The sequence below is a fragment of the Stigmatopora nigra genome, chromosome 21 (genome assembly GCF_051989575.1).
Source record: "Stigmatopora nigra isolate UIUO_SnigA chromosome 21, RoL_Snig_1.1, whole genome shotgun sequence".
Lineage (NCBI taxonomy): Eukaryota > Metazoa > Chordata > Actinopteri > Syngnathiformes > Syngnathidae > Stigmatopora > Stigmatopora nigra.
In genome coordinates this window covers 1,180,960-1,205,000 of record NC_135528.1, presented here as the reverse complement: position 1 = coordinate 1,205,000, position 24,041 = coordinate 1,180,960, and the positions used below count along the sequence as shown (strand labels likewise).

The following is a 24,041-nucleotide window of genomic DNA, read 5'->3' as shown; positions in this document are numbered from 1 at the left end:
GTATTACAACTTTTCTCGGAATATTACGTTGTATGTCTTGTTGGCAAATAATGTCCTTAAGCACACCTTCCCATGACTCACGACACATAGGTATTGGCTGGCAAACATTGATTTAGAGTGCTCAATCACCCAATTTAATCTGGGACGTTAGATGGACGGATCCATATCTCCGCCACCGAAATATTTCAGAGGTCTCTCTGAGAAAGAAGTATGTTAATACTTAAGTCCTTTTTTTCTGTTTATGTTTCATATGTACTGTTAACGGATGCAGTTTTTTATATGTATCGTATCTTGTGCTGAGCCGGCCCGTCTGTCAAATTTTTAAAGTCGATGTGGCCCCCGGGCCGAAAAGTTTGCTCACCCCTGATCTAATATATGTCTTTGTCCTTAAATATTTCAATTTATCTGGAAAAATATTGTTAGCAGTAATAGTACGGAGCCATCAATGTTAACCTAGTGCTATGAATACATTTACTCACATTAGCGACACTGAGTTGTCACTAGGGCAAATGAACTTAAAACTATTGATAAGTTACTTAATGTTAGAAGGTCATCAGTAGTGACAAATTATTTGTGAGGTTCTCAAATCAAATCCAGTCAAATTCCCATTCTTTTTCATTCATTAATTTTCTGAACCGCTTCATCCTAACTAGGGTCATGGGGGTTGCTGGAGCCTATCCCAGCTGACTTCTGGCCGGTGGAAACACCCTGAATCGGTGGCCAGCCGATCACAGGGCACGAGGAGATGGACAACCATTCCCTCTCACACAACCTAGGGACAATTTAGAGTGTCCAATCACCCTACCAGCATATCTTTGGAATGTGGGAAGAAACCAGAATACCCAGAAAAAAAACACAAAGTCCCAGGGGAGAACATGCAAACCGACGTGCTAACCACTCAAACCGCCGAGCCGCCGCAAATCCCCATTTTCTATATGCTATATTTCTATTAAAAAACCCATATAAACCTTGTCACTAAGCAGTTGGCTTTTAATTTTTAGTTTTTTTGGCACTGCAATTAAAGACTTTGATTTATTATTTTTTTGATTGCATAGAAGACCAGCGTGGTCAGTACAATATCTAGAATTGAGTGATTAACCTACGTTTCATCGACATTGAGGTTTTAGTGATGCAATAATGTAACCTCATGATCTGAGTTACCTTTTTACCTCTCTCAGTGGGAAAGAACAATTCTGCAATCAGGGCCGATGCTCGTGGTTCCACTTTTAGTGGCCAATCGGAAATGGTAATGAGAAACAAGTTTATCTCCACTGCACTTTGCTAAGAATAGAGTACAAAGTGGCACATCTGAATCCTGTTGTTATAAACCAGAGTGCTGCAACAGATTATTGACCTACAGGTACACAACAGTCCGAGGATTAGTCGGTCGAAAAATTATTGGTGTCCATATAAAATCAATTACCGTATTTAGTACTTGCATGGAAGCCGCCCGCGCGTATAAGCCACACCCTGAAAATCGCCTTGAAAATTTAGAATTTTACAATTTCTCGCGTATAAGCTGTTACCCTGATTCCCAATTTCCACCCTCATTTTCATGGTTTTAATAGGGAGTACAATTGTGTTAATTTGAAGGGAAAATCTTAAGAAAGATCAACACAAGTTGTATTTCTGAGATACTGTATGAATCAAAAGCACATTATTTGGGTCAATATCATAAGCCCGTCTTTGTAAATGTAAAATATCAAATTATTCAATTTGAAAAAATGAAAAAAGTCTGTCTTGATCTGAATCTGATGATTTCTAATTAAAGAAATTACAAATTTCTTACTGGAAGTTTAAGATGTTGTGGCAGCCATATTGCTTCTAATATCTAAATATCTCAATGGTTCATGTTACTCCAATAGTTGTCACTTTCGAACAAGAAATACATTTGAAAAAATCTAAGTAGAATTTTGTTTTATTTCAAAATAAAGGCTACTGGCATCTGGCCAGTCAGAGCACATTTAGCTAGTTTTAGATGGTAGGGCCCTTGGTAACATGGCTGCCCCGGGACCTAGGTAAAATTATGTTATGCTATGAGCGCGTTGCGATCCATCAAGTCTATCCTTTTCTTTCCCTCTTTCTTCTCTGCAGTTGGCAGCTGCCACCTGTCTTTACTGAAAAATGTCACATTTTAGCATTGAAGATCATATCGACTAGATAGGTATTTGTTACTTTGTGAGTAGGTGGTGAATTAGAACAAATAAAAATGTTTTTCCATTGTAATATCCTTTTTGTGATGTTTTTTCAGAGGGTGGGAACAAATTAATTTGTATTTACTTATTTTCTATGGGAAATATTGATTTGAAATAAGAGTAACAAGATTATATTATATATCGTTTAGTAATAGAACTACTAGGTTCTCTTCTTTCTAATATGATGTGAGCGGGTGTTGATGCAAATTTTACATGGGAATTGAAATAAGCCCTCAAAAATAAGATTAAAACTGTTGATTGATATAAAAGAACTGGTGGTGATAAGAAGCAAGTATATTGGGATCAGGAGACAAGACTCTAATCATCTCAAGGGGCTGGAATCAGGATGAGATTTAAATAGAGTATTTGCATGCAAGTGATATAACATAATACGAGCTCCAGAATCTTAATATATCTAAGGATTTGGCGTCTTATAAGCGATCATATTCTTACGACGTGTCTGTATCCATTTTGCTCTCAGGGACTGATTCAGAACTGGGCCATCATGATCCCAGTGAATCTTCTGGTCACTCATTGGTTGACCAACTTAATTCCAGGTAAGCAAAACACAAGCACTCTTTAACACATTTTAATTCAATAATACATTTAAACATGTAAGAATAGACATTTTAAGATGTGCATACCAGCAGAAATAATTTCATTTATTTATTAAAAAAAAAAAAAACATTTCAATTCATTTCAGTCATTTGTACCAGGTCCAATATCGACTTGAATGCTCCTGATGTTAGTGTTTATAATTGGGCAGATATTAATACACTACAGTGTTCCTCGCTACTTCGCGCTTCAGCTATCGCGGACTCAGAGCTTCGCGGATTTTTTTCAGGAATTTAAATTTTTTTTTTTTTAAAGATATTAAGTTAAAATTATAAATTACATCATTTTACAAGAGGTGGAAACAAAATATTCAATAAGAATTAGTAATTGCATCAAAAAAGGCCAAAGAAATGGTCAATAACATGGTGAGAGTTCAGGAATCGCATTGATGATGTCATGGCTGTTTACAGGCGCATCTTCACCGGCCAAAAATACAATGTTCACAACTCCCAATAACGATGTTTCTTACGTGCAAAAAAAACTGCAGAAGATCCTCCATTCGGACTACTATGATGTTTTTGCTTGGTGGTGCTTTTGTGCACGTGTTACACGTTTCTTTAAGCATTTTTGAAGGGGCACCCGTACTTCGCGGAAATGCACTTATTGCGGGTGGTCCCGGTCCCCATTAACCGGAATAACCGAGGGAACACTGTATTTAAAAACGTTAATCTGCCATTATCTGTAACATCTACCAGCATAGTATATACTACATGGGAATCTATTCTCAACTCATCGTTTCTTTTTTTCGATTTGACTAAACGCCATGATTTGATTATTAAAAAAATAAGGTAAATTACCGGCCCGGTAGATTGAGCGGTTAGCATGTCGGCCTCACAACTCTGGAGTCCTCGGTTCAAATCCAGACTGGTCCACTTGTGTGGAGTTTGCATGTTCTCCCGGGCCTGCATGGGTTTTCTCTGGGTACTCCGGTTTCTTTCTAAATTCCAAAAACATGCATGGTATGCTGATTGGACACTCTAAATTGCCCGTTGTATATGGGTGTGAGCGGGAATGGTTGTCCGTCTCCACGTGGCCTGCAATTAGCTGGTCACCGATTCAGGGTGTCTACCGCCTCTTGCACAAAGTCCGCTGGGATAGGCTCCAGCACCGGCACTGGGGATAAAGTGGTTCAGAAAATGAATGAATTAATGAATAAATTACAGATCCAGTCAGCACTCCTGTTCAACTGTGTGTCTAATGAAGATAAATGTTTCTGTGGACGGATGGAGGGCTTTATGTATAAATTATAGTATATAGAGATATCCCACCAAATGAGCAATACCTCAGAATATAAAATGTGGTATCTAATTTATATGTTGAGAGGCAACATGGTCATAATGGTGTCAGGTATAAATACTAGAAGTATACCATCATTACTATACTTCTTTATGCTCATAAATCAATTCACTAAACTGTTGCTATCACTGACAAAAGCATTAAACTCAGTCTCAGGAGTCCTTGTTCCTCTTCAGAAAACTGAGACTCAGTACTCTGTGACGTGACATCACCGATATGCGTGGTGGTCACATTGTTCATAACACACAGACAGACAGACTCAATATGCAAAGATAACCAGATAAATAAGGTCTATTGTAGTTTAACTACTTTTGGTTTTAATGGTAAATTGGTAGTTTTATTATTTTAACAGGAATATAACTAAAAATGACACACCTATTAATTTTAGAATTTTTTATCCACCTAATTTTTCTTAAGTGAATTAGTCTGTTTGTTGTGGCAATTCGCCATTGAAGTTTTGATTGAGACAACACTTATTAATTTTATCATTTTTTATTCCCCTAATTTTCCTGAAGTAAATTAGTCTGTTGTGCCAATTTGTCATTGACGTTTTAATTAAGACCAGATTTTTGGCTATAATGCCATATATTACTACGGAAGAGCATGTGGCCTTGTAAAAAAACGCCGAATCAGCCAACTGAAATATTCACCAAGATAAAGAAGAAGAAGGCTAAGCATTGATTTGGAACGTTTCATGTCACTCACTCACTTCATTAGATTTTTTTCTGGGGAACGTTTGTTAACAGATAGAAATTGTCGGGGACCAAATATAACCTTAGACACGATTCTGTTGCTTTCATTTTTGCCAATATGACATGAGGCTTCTCTGATACAAGCACACTTCGAGGTGTCCTGAATGTGCATTTGGTTGAGTGTATGTTTGGGGTCCTTACTATCAGTCTGCAATTTGTTTGGGTTTCCTCACGTCTGGAACCAAAAACAGGCGGTCCACACGAGTACAACCCAAAATGACATTTAACACAATTTATCTCAATTTGATCTAATGTGCTGACTTTAGACCAAGCTCAAAAATTTGTTTGAATGATGGTTGCATGCATTGTCTTGAAAGCCATTTGTCAAAATTTTTAGACGAGGTTCAGAACCAAGATAGAAGGAAATAAATCAGTATTTTTCCTAATATTATTATCCAGCGTGTCAACAATGTTAATTAGAAAAAGCAGTGTTCTGTGTTTAGAGGTTAAGGGTGTAGGACAGTGGTTTCCCAAACCTTTAACACTAAATTCCACTTCCAGGATTAGGGTTACATACTAAATGTAACTTGCAGGATTTGTCCTAGCATAATTATAAGGATCAACATTAAAATACTAACCTATGCCTTAATGAAAAAGAAGCAGAGTTTATTAATACTTTCATAAAAAAAACATTTTTTAGAGACTACTTGATGGTTTGTATCATTTCTAAATTGAATCGTAATCTCTGACTACGCGATTTTTACATTGCCTAAACCAGCATAGGCAAACTACAGCCCGCAGGCCACATCCGGCCCACTAGGCCTTTTAATCTGGCCCACCGACGTTGTCCAACTAATGTTTTTTTTTCCTGCAAGATGGCGCCGTCACGCGGAAGCCAGTGGCAGTAGCTCTGTCCACTCTTATTTGTTTTTCATGTTTTACAGCACCTCTATCTTTTTTTAAATTACATTTTAATATTTCTTAATACATTCCTTTTTACTTTACTTTGATGATTGATAATGATGAGTATGTTAATACTTTAGTCCTTTTTTTCTGTTTATGTTTCATATGAACTATTAACGGATGCAGTTTTTTATATGTATCGTATCTTGTGCTGACCTGGCCCATCTGTCAAATATTTAAAGTCAATGTGGTCCCCTGGCCTAAACCTTAATTTTCTTCATTGGTTGCTCTCTGGTCCAGGATGTGTTAAGTGCTGTTTACCAAATCCATGACTTTTCTTTCCGGCTGACCTAGGATTTCTTAAAAGAAGCTTCTTGCTAATTTGTGACTGGACGGTCACACCAATTCAGATCTGAGTTTAAAATTAGATTAGATTAGATTAGATTAAATTTCTTTCATCCTGTACTTGGGAAATTCACTTTGTTGCAGTAGCAAGAAGGTGAACACACAGACACAGGAAAAGACATCATAGACCTAATATAAAAGATAATAAATAAATTATTAAATAAATAAATGAATAAGTGTGTTACAGAAAATATACCTATATATACAGCAACACGGAGATAAAAAGACTAATAAAGTCAATATACTCATCACATCTAATTATATGAACTGCACACACACGGGCAGTAGTAATCCCTTGAATATCGCGGTTATTGTAGACCAGACATAGCCACGATAAACACAAAAGCGTGAAGTTATATTATAACTACCACAGTACATGTTACAGAAATACAAGTACACGTATAATTATCAAAACGTGTATATTTATTAAATATTACAGTTATAAGCATGTCAAGACTGTAAATTAATAATATCTAAATATAATATATATTTAAAAATTTAACTACCTATATGGGGCACCTAAAAGTCATTTTTTTCCCTAAAATGGTCGATGCTCCTTGTTTGTGTACTAAATTTAAATTTTTGTATGAAGCCATTTGACTTCGTGTGCTTGCAGCGGTTTTAACCCTCAAAAACATAGTAACTAGCAGGTAGCTAGCCTAACTTTTCCAATGCTGCTTTCCATGCTTCGTCAAGCTGTGTTGATGTTGATGTATACAGACCACAATCCATTGGGTGTATTGACAAAAGAACTACATATCCCAGCAGTCACTGCAAAGTACTTTTTCCACAGGAAAATAGTCGAGTCGGTGCACCCTATCGACTGATTTATTTTATTTTATCGTGATAACAATTTTAGTATTGGTGCATATATATAGCGCTCTGTCTATTTTGGAGAAAATTTAAGACTTTTATGTACGCCTAATAGTCGTGAAAATATGGTACTTGAAAATGTGCCCTCCGCTGAAATACAGTGTTCCCTCGCTTATCGCGGTTAATGGGGACCGGTAAGCCCAAGACCCCCCCCCCCCCCCCCCCCCCCAATAGCTGCGTATCTGCGAAGTAGGCGGGCCCCTTCAAAAATGCTTAAAGTAACGTGTAACACGAGCACAAAAGCACCACCAAGCAAAAACATCATAGTAGTCCGGATGGAGGATCTTCTGCAGTTTTTTTGCACGTAAGAAACATCGTTATTGGGAGTTGTGAACATTGTTTTTTTGGGCGGTGAAGATGCGCCTAGAACAGCCATGACGTCATCAATGCGATTCCTGAACTCTCACCATGTTATTGTCCATTTCTTTGGCCTTTTTTTGATGAAATTACTAATTCTTATTGAATATTTTGTTTCCACCTCTTGTAAAATGGTGTAATTTATAATTTTAAATGTAATATCTTTAAATTTTTTATTTTTCTTCCTGAAAAAAATCTGCGAAGCTCTGAGTCCGCGATAGCTGAAGCGCGAAGTAGCGAGGGAACACTGTATCTCCCTCTTCTGCCGTTATAGATGTAATACCCACTTTGCCCGCCAGATGGAGGCAAGGGCCCATTCTACCAGAGCCGAAAGCCGTTCACTTTGTAGTACATTTCAGACTTTTACGTTTGTGCCCTGTGTGTGTGTGTGAAAATTTGTGCCATGTTGCATTTGTAGTTTTTAATTGTGTAATAAGGGGGGGGACTCAAAATAAATGACGGATAAGGAAATGCATTTACTTTTTGGGGGATTTCTTAACTTAGTTTTCGTATCTCCAGTCCCTGATTTGCATATTAAAAATTTCGTAACCTGAAACTGTCAGGAGTCGCTGGATTGCCTCTCCTGACATGACGTCACGATAATTATCAGCTGTGACTAATTACGTGATTAGATTATTTTTGGTATTTAAGCATTGTGATTTTCTGTGGACGCCGTTGGATCGTCTGGTGTAGTACTGGTTAAGTTCTGGTTTCGTTTCCTGTTAATCCTGGTAGTAATTGCTGTTTCCATTTGACGCCACGCCGCATGTACTTTCGTTTGTAATGAGTGGACAAGCCAAGTTGTTTAAGTTATGTTACCCCGTTTATTAAATCAACCTACAAGAGCTACAGATCTGCCTCACCTTTCCATTCCTTCGGCGACTCTGCATCTGGGTTCAACTTCTCCTCCGATCGCGTCGCATTACGCGGCGGCGATCGTAACAGAAACTTTCGTACCTAGGGTCATTCGTAAGTAGAGGTACGACTATATATGGTCACTGGTTGTGGGCGGTGGCCGAAATAACAAGATCCCAGATACAAATGGCTGAAATGATTAAAAAATGAGTGAGGGAGAGCAAGATGTAGCAGAGAAACACACATTCCGAGAATCTTGTTACAAGTGTATGTTATGTTAAACACATTCCACAATTACTTCCATTTTTCTCTGTGGGAATATTTTTGACGGATCCTAGTACCTTTTGACTGATGGTTTATTTCTTTTGTGTCATCCCAGTGGCATCATGTCAGTGAATCCCCCAAGTAGCAATGATGCCTGCCTCAGCATTGTCCACAGCCTCATGTGCCACCGTCAGGGTGGGGAAAACGAAGGCTTTGCCAAACGGGCCATTGAGAGTTTGGTCAAAAAGCTGAAGGAGAAAAAAGATGAGTTGGACTCGCTCATCACTGCCATCACTACCAATGGCGTTCACCCAAGCAAATGTGTCACAATTCAGAGGACACTTGATGGGCGACTGCAGGTCAGCCTTTCCAGTCAAAAAAAAAACAATTTTGCTTGTTAAATTGCTTGTCAATGTTTGGAGTTGATAAATCTGCTTCATGCATTTTCTTTTTCTTTTCTCTCAGGTGGCAGGGAGAAAAGGTTTTCCTCATGTGATTTATGCTCGGCTGTGGCGCTGGCCTGACCTCCACAAAAATGAACTGAAGCATGTCAAGTTCTGCCAGTATGCCTTTGATCTGAAGTATGACAATGTGTGTGTAAACCCTTACCATTATGAGAGGGTGGTGTCTCCAGGCATTGGTAGGTTCCCAGTACAGTACTAGAAATACACTATATATGCATTATCTCTCCAGTGAAGACTAATGTTGTAGTTTTATAAAATTTGTATTGATTTGTCATATTTGTGTCCCCTGATAGTTGGTCTCAGTCTACACAACACAGGTAAGTTCCAGAAAACAGAAATACAGTACATTATATGATCTACCAATTTCAGGACAGTGGTACCTCGAGATACGAGCTTTCTCCATTTCGGGACCGAGTTTGTATGTCGATTTACTCGTAACTCAAATGAATGTTTCCCATAGAAACTAAAAACAATTCTATTTGCCGCTACTCCACCCTGACTTTCAGATGCAATCTATCGAGGGTTGTTTGCTTTTGTAATCCCTTCAAAATACAGTGTTCCCTCGGTTATCACGGTTAATGGGGACCGGGACCACCCGCGATGAGTGAATTTCCGCGAAGTAGGGATTCCTCTTTGAAAATGCTTAATTAGAATTTAATTTAAAAAAAAGATTTTTTTTTAATTTTTGTAATTTTGTTTTTTTATTTTCCCTCCTGTATACAGTCCACCATATAGTATACGGGTAGAGAGAGTGAAATTCATGTTATAACAAAAAAAAACCTGTAAAATATGTTGTTTTAATGTAATATTTGTATCTTTTTATTTTTCCCAAAAAAATCCACGAAGCTCTGAGTCCGCGGTAGCTGAACCGCGAAGTAGCGAGGGAACACTGTATTCTGAAAATGATGCACACAAATGTCCCCACAATAGGATAACACACGGCCACTTGCCAACGAGAAGTCTTTCGCACTGACTAACGGTGAAAAAATACCTGATAAAAATGCTACGCTCCGCCCAGTGCTCGTAGAGACATTACACGAGGGAGTTGCAAGCAGAAAGACAGTGCACATGTTTTTATGATCAGCCTCCCGTGTCCGCTGTATGCTCGTATAGCAAAATTTGTCTTGTAACTCAAGATAAGTATTTGCCCAAAATTTTACTTGTATCTCAAATTGCTCGTATGTCGGGGCACTCGTACGTTGAGGTACCACTCTTTATGAACGGTTTCTTTCCTTTGAATAAATTAAATTTTGAAGTTTGACCAAGCTTTATTGCAAATTGACTCATTACAAAAAGTTATTGTAATGGTTTTCTAATCTTTAATCTGTTTTTTTTAACCCACCCTTCTGTTACATCCCACAGCTTCACCTGGTGGTCTTATTAAAGAAGAGTACATTCATGACTGTATCCAGATGGATCTCCCACCTGGCATGCCACTTTCTGATCACCAAACAGCGCTAAAGATGCCTCCTCCAGATCACTATGGCCAACCCCTTCACCCTCCACATCTGTCCTCTGAGCCTCATGGACCACCACCGGTAACCAGATACACTCAGCTGCCTGTCTCACCCAAAGGTAAACCTTGTCTCCTTGCTTAAATTGACAGAAATATATTGATGTGTGATATTTTGTTTTATATCCTGACAAAATAATCTTACTGAAAAGGAAAAACTTTTGATTAAAACTCAATGTAATCAGCCATGAGAATTGCAAGTGCAAAAACAATTGACATACTAAAATAGCTTGAAAAATAATATTGGCATCATTTTTCATGGAAATATTCTTGCAAACCTGATAAAATTAGATGCAACGATATGAAAACTAATAACCTTCCAAAACAGTTAACTGACTTACAATATGTTTTGAATTGACAGAAAAACTGAATAATGGCAATTCATGCAAAATAATTTCTTGATGAGTGGGTGCGCATACTAATGGAATTCTTGCTACAGGTAAAAAGTAAAGTGGAAAAAGTACTACGTCCTAAAAAAAAACAGGCCTATGTGTTTGTTTTTCATAGAGCTTAAAATCAGGGAAATGCAAAACTAAAAATGACACATCTTTTGTCTTCAAGTCTGATTCCTGCAAAGATCCTGATCTGTGTACGTTTTCCTCCACAGTGTCAAACTCCGTCTCCATGATGCCATTACAGGCCAGTCATAGTGATGGTCGCCACCAGACTGATTCTCCACAGGTTCAAGTTATGACTCAAGCACCACATTCCCCTACTACAAATCAACAACAAGGTCCCCAAACACCTCAACCACCACATCCACAACAATCCTCTCTACCTCCTCATCAATCCCACAGTCAGAATGGCTACAGTAGCAGGAAACACTCTCAAAGCCAGGCTGCCTTTCACAGTGAGTTGGGTAAAAAAATCTGACTGTAATTGTAACTGTAACATTTTTTCAAAGAATCTCCAGATGCTTATCTCATTGTGCAGATGTACAACTAGCTCGGGGAATGACAACCATAGATTCTGGAGGCACATGCCACAGGCTCCATAGCCTAGTGCAGGGGTGTCAAAGTCCTTTTGGTCTCCGGGCCGAATACAGCTTATTTTGAGATCAAGCGGGCCGGACCAGTAAACTCATTGTAAAATTACATAAAACTAACAATAAGCCCACTTTTTTGTATTAGTCACTAATACTAATAATTAGTGCAAAGAATGAGTAAATTATCAAAATGTTTATTAACAGAATTTTCATTTTACATTATGAACAATATATTATGAACAAGAGAATAACATAAGAACATAAATAAATGTCAATTCATCTTGTCTGCATGTACTAAAACACTGCACCCCTAGCGGATAATACAAGAACTACACATTTTAAAGAAAATTTCTATTTTTTATACAATGCCGTTTTGTTCCCCGGGCCGTACCAAACCACCAGATGGGCTGGATCCGGCCCGCGGGTCGTATGTTTAACACCCCTGGCCTAGTGGTTCCCTGGAGCTTTTTTTGAAAATGAGATAAACACTTTTTTGTTTACTATGGTTTCTGTAAGATGACAAACATGACACAAACATTCTCTAGAATAAATATTAAATTTTAATATTTCTGTCAACAAAGAGTTGCGTCTTAGACTGCGACACACGTTTTTATCAGCAAGTTGGGTCGCTGTTGTAAACAAACTGGCGTCTGTGAGATGGATCATGGATCCTAGAGGTAAAAAAGAAAAATAACTGAGAAAAACAGAGGGTTCAACTTATCTTGGACCAAATCATTTCCATTCTTTGCCCTGCGGAAGGATTGCCTGGCATGCTACACTTGCCGGCGAGTACCCAGTTGGGAAAGAGGGAAAAGGTGCGATTGCATGAGAGGAGTGCAGAAATAGAAGAAGTTGATTGAATCTCTAAACTCCACTACTGCTGCATGATTTGTTGTAATCCGGGAGATAATAAAGCGTGGAAAACCGTTCACAAGTGTTCAAGTGGCGCGTTATACTTTTGTCGAGTCCTCAAAATTCTAATGGCATAAAAAATCTGATTTCTTTAATTTCATCAATGCAATGCAACAATTCATTAATACTGCAATGAAGTTAAGCATTGTACAGCAGAACAGTCATGTGCATCATTCTCTACAGAATGCACTCCAGGAAAAAACAAACATTACTCATGAATGCTCATGATGTACTTGAAGCCAACTTAATCATTTTGATAGTAGGCTAATATAGATACATACAGCATCTCTCTCTCTCCCTCTCATTTTCTGAACAGCTTTATCCCCACTAGGTTCACGGGGGTGCTGGAGCCTATCCCAGCTGACTTCGGGCCAGACGCGGGGGACACCCTGAATTGATGGTCAGCCAATCACAGAGCACAAGGAGAGAAACAACCATTCACCCTTACACTCATTCAATTTATATTGTTCAACCACCCTACCATGCATATTTTTTGGAATGTGGGAGGAAACCGTAGTACCCGGAAAAAAAACATCCAGGCCCAGGGAGAACATGCAAACACCACACAGGTGTGCCAACCTGGATATGAACCTAGAATCCCAGAAATGTAAGGCCAACGCGCTAACCACTCATACGACAGGCCGCTCTCAGACAAAACTTTAAGGTTTTTAATTTTGTTTGGCTCCAGACAGAATTGGGTTATTTTTTCATCCAATATGGCTCTTTCAAAATTTAGGATTGCCGGCCCTTGGTCTAGCTAAACAAACAATAACACATTTAACTTCTTACTTTTCTGTAATGCAGCAGTGTGGACGGGCAGCAGCACAGCCTCCTACACGCCAATAGGACCCCTGCAAAATGGACGTGGTAACCAGCCAACTCCACTTCACCATCCAAATCAACATTGTAAGATATGCCTCAAAATCTTTGAATCAATCAATTACACGATTCTTTTTTTCCATTATAATTTCAGAAAGAAATGGTTAGCAAATACAATGAAAGCGTTTTCAAATAGAAAGCCAGATAGTTAATTTGTACCTGTGCCACGTCAAACAACAAAATAGATTCCCATAATCTGTATTATGACTACCATATTACATGTTTTCGTGTCGATACAAACATACAAGTAAACAAGCACAACTATCATGAAGTTTTCATGCTCCATTTCTCCAAACCGTGCATTTGATTTTTTTATGGTGGCCAGAAACGGCTGTCAGATTCTAATAGACAGTGATTGAATTTCTTCACCTTCTCGAAGTGTGTAAACCAAAATATTAGATATCGAAGTAGTTGGATACACAATTACCAAATTAATGGCATTGCAACTCATCTCAACTCATTTTCTGAACAGCTTTATCCTCATTAGGGTTTCAGGGGGGTTGGGGGGGGGGGGGGGGGGGGGGCTATCCCAGCTGGCTTCAGGCACAAGGCAGGGGCCAGCCAATCGCAGGGCACAAGAAGACGGACAACCATGCATACTCACATCCATACCTAGGGGCAATTTAGAGTGTCCAATCGGCCTACGATGCATGTTTTTGGAATGTGGGAGGAAACCGGAGTACCCGGAGGAAACCCACGCATGCAAACTCCAGACAGATGGACATGACTTGGATTTGAACCGAGGACCACAGATCTCTGAGGCCAACGCGCGAACCACTCGCTCCACCGGGCATTACAACTCCTGCCAAATATATATCATTATTGGAACTAGTACCTATCCCTATACTCGGAGCCGCTTAAACATTTATAGGGAGGAAAATGAAAATTGTTATTAAAAAAACTGTGTTGATACAAAGAAGGAAATGTTTTTGTAATGTTTTTTTTCTTCTTTTCCAGGGTCTCAGCATCAGGGTTCAACATCTTTTGCCCCTTCTGTAGCCAATCTTCCAGGTTAGAAACAAGCAGAGGCCATTATTTTCTTGTACAATCGTACCTGTACTTACGAAAATAATTGATTCCAGAACTTTTTTTGTAACTTGAACATTTCATGAGTAGAGCAGTACTTTATATGTAAATTCTCGAATTCATTCCACGATCCTCACAGAACTACCAATTAAACCCTTTAAAATTGGTCAAAGTGTCCCAATTTTGTATTAAAGATTTGAGAAACACAAAAATGAGAGAAAAGTATAAGAACATGATTTTTTAATGTCTTAAAATTAATGACAAACATACAAAATCTATGCGTTGAAACGTAAGGGAACAAAAGGAAGCTAACGGTAGGCATCAGAAAAAGAGAACAGTGCTCAGCACATAATCACACATCTCATAAACGCAACATTGAGAATTCAAATAATAACATTAACAACATTCATCAACAACAAATATTCACGTTTTATGATTTTTTTGGAAGTTTTTTTTTTTTACCCATTTTATTGGTCGCAACTGATTTTACCTGTTTGGGTGTAAATTGCCCTTCTACGGTGCTGGTTGACGGACGTTTAAAAAAAAATAATAATAATAATACAAACACGATTGCTCTTGACAACTTTTAGTAATGCAACAGGTGAACGTTGTCAAAATAGGCAATCGTACGACTTGTAAAGATTTTCTCTGGATGTTTTTTTTTTCTACGAAGACCGAAAGTTTGTGAAATTTCTCCAGCATTTCTTTGATTTTTGCTGCTGGAATGCTCGCTGCTTCCTCCTCGTTCACCTCCTTGCCGAGTGTTCCTTCTTTTAATTCGCTCTGGTAATTTTCTTAGGAGGCATGATGATGAAAACAAGCAGCTGCTTTATCCACACTTGAAAAAACTAAACAAAAAAAACAACGTCATAACTCTGTGACGATTAACGGCGGTCTAAAGTACATTAGAGAGAATCTTGGAACATGGGTAGTGATTGTTGTGAGACAGCCAATGAGAGCCCAGTAGAGTGTAGCGAGGTTCTGAAGTGAGAATCAATACGTCGGCGAAAACATTTTCTAAATAAAATAACGGATTAAGAAATGCATTCAATTTTAGGGGTATTTCATAACTCAACTCAAGGCACTCACTCATTTGCATATAAAAAGCTTTCGTAACCTGAACATTTCATACCTAGAGGCATTTGTAAGTAGAGGTAGGACTACTTGTAAATTAAACTGCAGTGTTCCCTCGCTACTTCGCGGACTCAGAGCTTCGCGGATTTTTTTGGGAAAAAAATACAAATACAAATATTACATTGAAACAACATATTTTACAGTTTTTTTTTGTTTTAACATGAATTTCACTCTCTCTTCCCGTATTCTATATGGTGTACTGTAAACAGGGGGGTAAATATTTTTAAAACAAATAAAAAATAAAACAAATATTTGGAATTAAATTCAAATTGAGCATTTTTGAAGGGGAATCCCTACTTCGCGAAAATTCACTTATTGCGGGTGGTCCCCATTAACCGCGATAACCGAGGGAACACTGTACTTGCGTATTGGATAGTTTTGTTTCTGAATGTATGCGAGAAAATTAAGTGAATATGTTACATATGTTCTATTGTCTGGCCAGGACCAGAGTTTTGGTGCTCGATTTCCTATTTTGAAATGGACGTTCAAGTGGGTGAGATGTTCAAAGTGCCCTCCAGCTGCCCTGTTGTGACGGTTGATGGCTATGTCGATCCATCGGGAGGCGACCGTTTCTGCCTTGGCCAGCTGAGTAACGTTCATCGCACAGATGCCAGTGAGAGAGCCCGGTATGCGGCGAAAATCACTTTATTAATTGTTTTGTTCTTATGAAACTACGGGTTTCTCCATGAAACTGTCAATAGAATATATTTGGTAATATTATGATCACCATACAGGATTATGTTGATATAAAAATTGTTTAATTCCCTTCCTCATTTCTTTGGATGATGACTGACATTTTACCTCACTTTATTCCATTCTTATTTTTCCCAGGTTACACATCGGTAAAGGGGTTCAACTAGAATGTCGCGGAGAATGCGACGTGTGGATGCGGTGTATGAGTGACCACGCTGTGTTCGTTCAGAGTTACTATCTCGACAGGGAGGCAGGCCGAGCCCCTGGCGATGCTGTACACAAGATCTACCCTGGAGCATACATCAAGGTCTGTATAAAGCTCGTATACAGTCTTCCCTTAACTGCCGCGGATAATGTAGACTAGACCTGGCCGAGATAATCGAAAAACCCAAAAAAAGGATCAGCAGTCTCAAGCTCACTGTTCAATGTTTCCTGGGGCAGGGCAGCCAAGACACGTCTAATTATCAGTGTAGGGTGCCGAAATGAAGCCTCGATGAGGCAAGTCTCTTTAGTCTTAACATAAAATGAAAAAATCAAAACAAGCAGCTGTGAATGCTCCTTATTTATGTGTTGGTACCACACTATCTTGTGCCTTTTGCTTAATCATACACACTGAGGACACTTTATAGGCGTGGCGTTTGGACGGAATGACTTCAGCCTGGCCAAAAACAGGCTATCCTTGCTTCCGGGCAGCAATGGGTTTTTGAGTCCTTTTGGATTTTTTTAAGCACCAAAGGCATCCATTAAAACATTTTGTGAGGATTTAGACGTTGCTGTCGTCCAAACACTTCATTAATGTAGGCATGAGGCAAGTCTCTTCAGTCTCAATATCAAACAATCAGCTGTGAAAGCTCACTTATGTTTCGGCACTACACTTTGGATCACTTTGGATGATTGTTAAATGAGTTGCGATACCAAATCCAAAGGACCCATGAATGAACTCAACGTCTTAGTCCTCCCGTGGGAATGTGCGAGGCTTCAGCGTCTTCCGTTTGTTAGATACACGAAGAAAAACTCAAGAAACAATGTGTTAGAATGCTTTGACGAGCGAGGGTCGAAGGCACACGAATCAGAATCTCACCCCTATTTTTAAAATAAAAAAATATATATATGTCAGTGCTGAGTCCTAGTAGCAAGTGGAAGACAGGGCAGTGGCTTGAGAGTTTCAGCATGGATTTTCACATTTTTATGAACTTACAGGGGGGAAAAATTTATTATAGAAAAAAATTCCCCCAGAAAAAAAATCAGTGATGTAGTGAAGCCACGAAAGTTGAAGCCTCGATATTCGTGGGATTACTGTACACTATATGTATAAGTCTATGTCCGGGGTTACCAACTCTGGTCCTCAAGACAAGAAACACTAGTCTATGTAATGTTGCTTGAATGCCAAATTTCTTGTGATTTTCAGGTATTTGACCTACGACAGTGCCACAGACAGATGCAACAGCAAGCTGCGACTGCTCAGGCTGCAGCTGCTGCACAAGCAGCTGCAGTGGCAGGAAATATACCTGGACCAGGCAGTGTTGGAGGCATTGCCCCTGCAGTCAGTGAGTATTGAATGAAGTAAAGATGTCCCGATTAATGGAGATCGTATTTCAAGCTTTTCGTAACTCGAGTGAACGTTTCCCATTGAAATGAATTGAAAACAAATTCATTCGATCCAACTTTTTGAAAAAAAAACCCAAAACAGGATATTGGATTGGAAAAAACTTTGTATTTCTTCTAATTCGCCATATATTGACAAAGTAATAAATAACGAGTGATTTAATAGTAATAAAATGTGTTTAATAGATGTAAAATTATACACAATTTGCAGAGGGGAGATACAACGACACACACAGAAGCGGAGGAGGGCTCTGTTCGGGGGGACTTTATCCACGGCACTCGTAAACGAACAAACACATTTGAATTAACTTGGATAAATATATACAGACACACTCAAACATATGTTTAACGTAACTTTACACAAACCTAATTCTAGTTTTGTCTTAATCTTTTGTTACCTTCGTTTTCCGGGTTCGCGGTTGTATTGCCTTCAAAATATTCCGAAAATGATGCACACAAATGTCCTCACAATAGGATAACGCACGACCACTTGCCAACGAGAAATAGTCTTTAAAGAACAAACGCAATATATATATATATATATATATATATATATATATATATATATATATATATATATATATATATATATATATATATATATATATATATATATATATATATATATATATATATATATATATATATATATATATATATATATATATATATATATATATATATATATATATATATATATATATATATATATATATATATATATATATATATATATATATATATATATACATACATACATACATACATACATACATACATACATACATACATACATACATACATACATACATACATACATACATACATACATACATACATACATACATACATACACACACACACAGACATACACACACACACACATACACACACACACATACATACACATGCACATACACACTCATACAGATATGCATATATATATTAATTATTTTTTTAAATTTTTTATTTTTTATTTTTTTAATCCATGTATTCGTAACACTTCACACATCCTTTGCAGGCCTGTCTGCAGCTGCGGGAATCGGCGTGGACGACCTACGGCGACTCTGTATCTTGCGTCTAAGCTTTGTCAAGGGCTGGGGGCCTGACTACCCAAGGCAGAGCATCAAACACACACCATGTTGGGTGGAGGTCCACCTTCATCGTGCTTTGCAGCTTCTGGATGAGGTTTTACATACCATGCCCCTAGCTGATCCGGGACCTGCTAACTGAGAATATTTATGTTGTAATTTAGATGTGGATTATTTGAATGTGCACACACATGGAGCCAATTCATTAGATAGTTTTTGCTTTGTACCAAAAGGTTTCCCCTAAAGCAGGGATGTCCTAACTATTCCACAAAGAGCCACCGTGGGTGCATGTTTTTTTTTTTTTTTTTTTACAACAGACCCAGCACAGGCAGATTGACCAATGAGATTACTGCAGAAAACAAGAAGCACCTGACTGCAATCCCTTGATTGCACCTGTAGGATGGATTTGATTGATTGGTGAAAAGCTGCACCAATGGTGGCCCTTTGTGGAATAGTTTGCCCACCCATGCCCTCCTAAAGGAAGCAATTCCAATGCGAATACAAAAACAAATTCAAACGACCAACACTTAATGCTTGTAACAATCAGTTTACCCTATCCCTGCACTCTAGAATCGCTTACATATTTGTACAAAGTACAATAGATAGGATAAAATTTCCACACTAACGTTCAAAATGAGGGCGAGTCACAACGTGTTGACATTAACAAGTAAATTACTTTAAGACAGAATTAAGATACAGCAAAATTTCGATAAGGCAAATTATTTTTTATAGTTCCATGCCAAGATGTTTGCTTATTTGTGTTGATATTCTAAAAACAACACATACAGATCACAAACACACACATAGAAAAACACTGAGTACAATTATAATGCTTTATTATCCATATCTCTTTATGCACTTTTCTCGAATTTCAATTGGCATTGTGTGGTCAGATTCATTTGACCACATAAGGTTTAAAGCAATGCAAGTTTCAAATCAAAATTGAGTACCTCTATAAAAGGATGTTTGAAGAGACCGCACTATTTTTATCTTCATGTAGTACGAACAACTGAAGTGATGTGTACATGAGGATAAGGGAAGAAAGTATTTTGTAACTTCTGTGCTTGTACTGTGCTTGTTACTGTGTGTTGACCCAAACTATAGTTTGTTGGTCCGTGTACTACTCTCTATTCAAGTACATATATCAATATTTCTTTTCATACCTTAAGACTAAAACGCCAAAAACAATTAGCTTTAAAGTTGTCTCGTTGGTATTCGTGATGAACTAGTGCTACTCTGTATTTAACCAAATGTTTGGTGTGAATCACCAAAGATGGAATACCTCATGATTAGTGCTCATATTTTGCCCCACCAGATCTGCTTAGTTCCTCACTAACTGACTTCAAAATTCAGGATTGCTCAAATTCAACAACAACAACGTTCTCATTGGAACAATATAGAGTTTATGTAGGTTTTATATGTACAGCAGCATTAATTTCTTACTGGAAGTTATTCTGCAGCATTGCAGGCGTAGGAAAGAGTGTTAAATGTGATTGACAAGCAACTAGAGACAGATGTCTGAGTGCTTATCTTGGCTTATGAAAAATTACCTTTTAGCACCAGTGCCTTTCCAGCTAACACCAACACTGACTGAGTATTTATTATTCTCACTAATCTGGTAGGTTTCCTCCACTTAAATGTTTTAAATCTTTACTGTTCAATTTTATTCTGGACGATAAACTTTCAGAATTCTTGCCAATTTTAACATGATTGAAACAAAGCCCACATCAGTAAAATTTAGGTATGGCACAATTTTAGATTTTTTTTCATATTTGTTCGAACATAAAATATTCAAATACATTAATTTCATTGCGGCCTAGCGGCTGTGTGGTTAACGTGTCGGCCTCACTGTTCTGTGTTCCTGGGTTCAAATCCAGGTCGGTCCACCTTTGTGGAGTTTGCATGTTCTCCCCCGGCCTGGGTTTTACTCCGGTTTACTCCCACATTCCAAAAAAAAACATGCATGGCAAGCTGATTGGACACTTAAAATGACCTCTGGGTATTAGTGTGAGTGTGAATGATTGACCGTGTCCTGTGATTGGCTGTCCACCGATTTAGGGCAATTCAGAAAATGAATGAATATATACATATACAGAATTTCTTTCAACTCTTCAAATTGTCTTCAAATTATTATTTTATTTTATTATTACTAGTACAGCTTTACACAAAACCTCTGTACATAAAATTTTCATTCTATTTAAACACAAGCAATTGTGTCTCATAAATGCTGTGGAATATGCAATACTTTATTTAACCGTATTGATATGCCAAGATATACATTTTTAATTACGATTAATTTATACATCCCGCTTATCCTGAAAAGCGTCTTGGGGGGTGCTGGAGCCCATCCCACAAACTATATTATAGGCAGGGGACACTGAATCTGTTGCCAGCCAACCGCGGGGCACAGGTAGAGAAACAATCGTTCACATTCACACTTAAACGGAGGAACAATTTGGAGTGTTCAATAATACATATTTTTGGGTTGTGGGAGGAGACCGGAGTACCCCAGAAACAAAAAAACAACAATGTGCAAATTCCACAAAGGAAGGTCGGAACCTCAATCTCACAACTGTGAGGTGTACATGCCAAACACAACTCCACCGTGCTGCCTACTAAATGAAATAATATTGATATTGAAATGAATGGGCAGCCCAATGGAAACAAGTGGTTAGCGCGTCGGCCTCGCAGTGGGGGACCTAGGTTCAAATCCAGGTCGGTTCATCTGTGTGGAGTTTGCATGTTTTCCCAAGGCCTGCATGAGTTTTCTCCAGGTACTCTGGTTTCCTCCCACATTCCAAAGACATGCGAGGTAGGCTGATTGGACACTAAATTGCCCCCAGGTTGAATACTACAGTGTTCCCTCGCTACTTTGCGGTTCAGCTACCGCGGACTCAGAGCTTCGCAGATTTTTTTGGGAAAAAAATTACAAAAATTACATTGAAACAACATATTTTACAGATTTTTTTTGTTATAACATGAATTTCACTCTCTCGACCCGTATTCTATATGGTGTACTGTATACAGGGGGGTAAAAAAATAAAATAAAATAAAATATTTTTTTGAATTAAATTCAAATTAAGCATTTTTGAAGGGGAATCCCTACTTCGCAGAAATTCACTCATCGCGGGTGGTCCCGGTCCCCATTAAACGCGATAACCGAGGGAACACTGTATTTCCCCTAGGTATGAGTGTATGCGTGAATGGTTGTCCTCTTTGTCTCCTTGTGCCCTGTGATTGGTTGGCCACCAATTGAGGGTTGTCCCCCACTTCTGGCCTGAAGTCAGCTGGGATAGACTCCAGCACCCCCCCATGACCCTTGTGATAAGTGGTTCAGAAAATGAACATATTAATATAATATTGAGACCGTCATGAAGCTGTGCCTACAATTCTCATTTTGGCAATTAGATGGCCCTTAATTCATTCTGACTTGCTAGATTTCATTTTATATCATTTCATAAATCGGCAAATCGGTGTTTTATGGTTAAAACCTTTTGTGAGTAATGCATACCAAACAATCAAAAATAGCAACACAATCCAAACAGAATATATATATATATATATATATATATATATATATATATATATATATATATATATATATATATATATATATATATATATATATATATATATATATATATATATATATATATATATATATATATATATATATATATATATATATATATATATATATATATATATATATATATATATATATATATATATATATATATATATATACAATATAGTTTCTCATTGGATAAATACTACATTGTTACTGCTGTTTGCATTAAAACTAACTTCAAATGTCTAAATGTGTTTTACGATACATTATTACATCAAAATCTGTATTAAATAAACAGCGAAAGTAAGAAAAAAAATCCTATTTGGTAGAAGCTGTGAGGTACTTTCTAGATAACATCACTGCGAATTATACTGTGATTATTTGTAATAATAGTATATATTATTATACAAAATCAATGTAAAGAGTAGAATAAACGTGAATATTCATCAATTTGACTTGCAAACAGAATAATACCGGAATTTAAAGGGACAATACTTTATTTATTTTGCATCCCATTGGAAGTAATCTTGTTTAATTAATTGTCAAAGTACAGAATTTTATTTTTCTGATAGGTCGCAGGGTAGCAAAACAAACTTGAGCAGATATTTTATGAATGCTGGTACTATTTTATCAAATGCAAGTCTCGTAAATTGGCTTCCCTTCTTTGTGATGTCAGTTACTCGCATTATTTAATGAACCGCCGTGTCTTTTTGTGTTTAAACATCTCTATTGTTAAGAAATTAGTGATTTGCATACTCAAAGACTTTCAGCATCAAGGTCATTTATATTAGGTATAATTTTTTACTACTGTGCCAAATTCCAAAACATATTAACCAGTTTGAGTGAGGAAACAGACCAGAGTTTTACTAAACTGCTCTGTAAGAACTGCAAGTTTCTGCTGTGATTTTTAACAATTCAAGGTTTGTGTTAGCTTAATATAAAAGGTACGGGCTGTTCAAGAGCTAAAAGTACCACGTGGTTTACATTGTTACTTGAACTTAGTCCAATTATAAATAACTTCACCAATTCGTGTTCTTGCAGTCAATCGAGTACAGTGTTCCCTCGCTTATCGCGGTTAATGGTGACCGGGACACCCCCCCCCCCCCCCCCGCAATAGCTGCGTTTCCGCGAAGTAGGCGTGCCCCTTCAAAAATGCTTAAAGAAACGTGTAACACGTGCACAAAAGCACCACCAAGTAAAAACATCATAGTAGTCCGGATGGAGGATCTTCTGCAGTTTTTTTTGCACGTAAGAAACATCGTTATTGGGAGTTGTGAACATTGTTTTTTTTGGGTGGTGAAGATGCGCCTGTAAACAGCCATGACGTCATCAATGCGATTCCTGAACTCTCACCATGTTATTGACCATTTCTTTGGCCTTTTTTTGATGCAATTACTAATTCTTATTGAATATTTTGTTTCTACCTGTTGTAAAATTATGTAATTTAGAATTTTAATTTAATATCTTTAAATTTTTTTTATTTATTTTTCCTGAAAAAAATCTGCGAAGCTCTGAGTCCGCGATAGCTGAAGCGCGAAGTAGCGGGGGAACACTGTACTCCAAAGTGTTGTCAGTTTTTAGTCTCTTGTGAAATCAGCTGCGTTTCAACAATGAGCCCACTATTGTAATATGCATATTTGTGATTTGTGCCTTTTGTTGTTAATAGTAGATGTGCCAAAAACACTGGATTGTAACACAGTTTGATTTTTCTTC

General features: G+C 37.7%; 1 protein-coding gene across 1 annotated transcript in view; it reads left to right on the top strand.

Moving 5' to 3' along the window:
* The window catches only part of smad10a (SMAD family member 10a), a 22,963-nt gene extending 3,018 nt beyond the window's left edge, over positions 1 to 19,945 (top strand). Inside the window, exons 2-13 of the mRNA XM_077743701.1 lie at positions 2,677 to 2,752; positions 8,571 to 8,814; positions 8,921 to 9,095; positions 9,213 to 9,236; positions 10,282 to 10,494; positions 11,040 to 11,282; positions 13,134 to 13,235; positions 14,166 to 14,219; positions 15,811 to 15,994; positions 16,200 to 16,368; positions 17,470 to 17,608; positions 18,688 to 19,945. Coding sequence (XP_077599827.1) covers positions 2,677 to 2,752; positions 8,571 to 8,814; positions 8,921 to 9,095; positions 9,213 to 9,236; positions 10,282 to 10,494; positions 11,040 to 11,282; positions 13,134 to 13,235; positions 14,166 to 14,219; positions 15,811 to 15,994; positions 16,200 to 16,368; positions 17,470 to 17,608; positions 18,688 to 18,899 — 1,835 coding nt within the window. The 3' untranslated portion in view covers positions 18,900 to 19,945. The remainder of the gene's footprint in view (positions 1 to 2,676; positions 2,753 to 8,570; positions 8,815 to 8,920; positions 9,096 to 9,212; positions 9,237 to 10,281; positions 10,495 to 11,039; positions 11,283 to 13,133; positions 13,236 to 14,165; positions 14,220 to 15,810; positions 15,995 to 16,199; positions 16,369 to 17,469; positions 17,609 to 18,687) is intronic.
* The last annotated feature ends 4,096 nt before the right edge of the window (positions 19,946 to 24,041 follow it).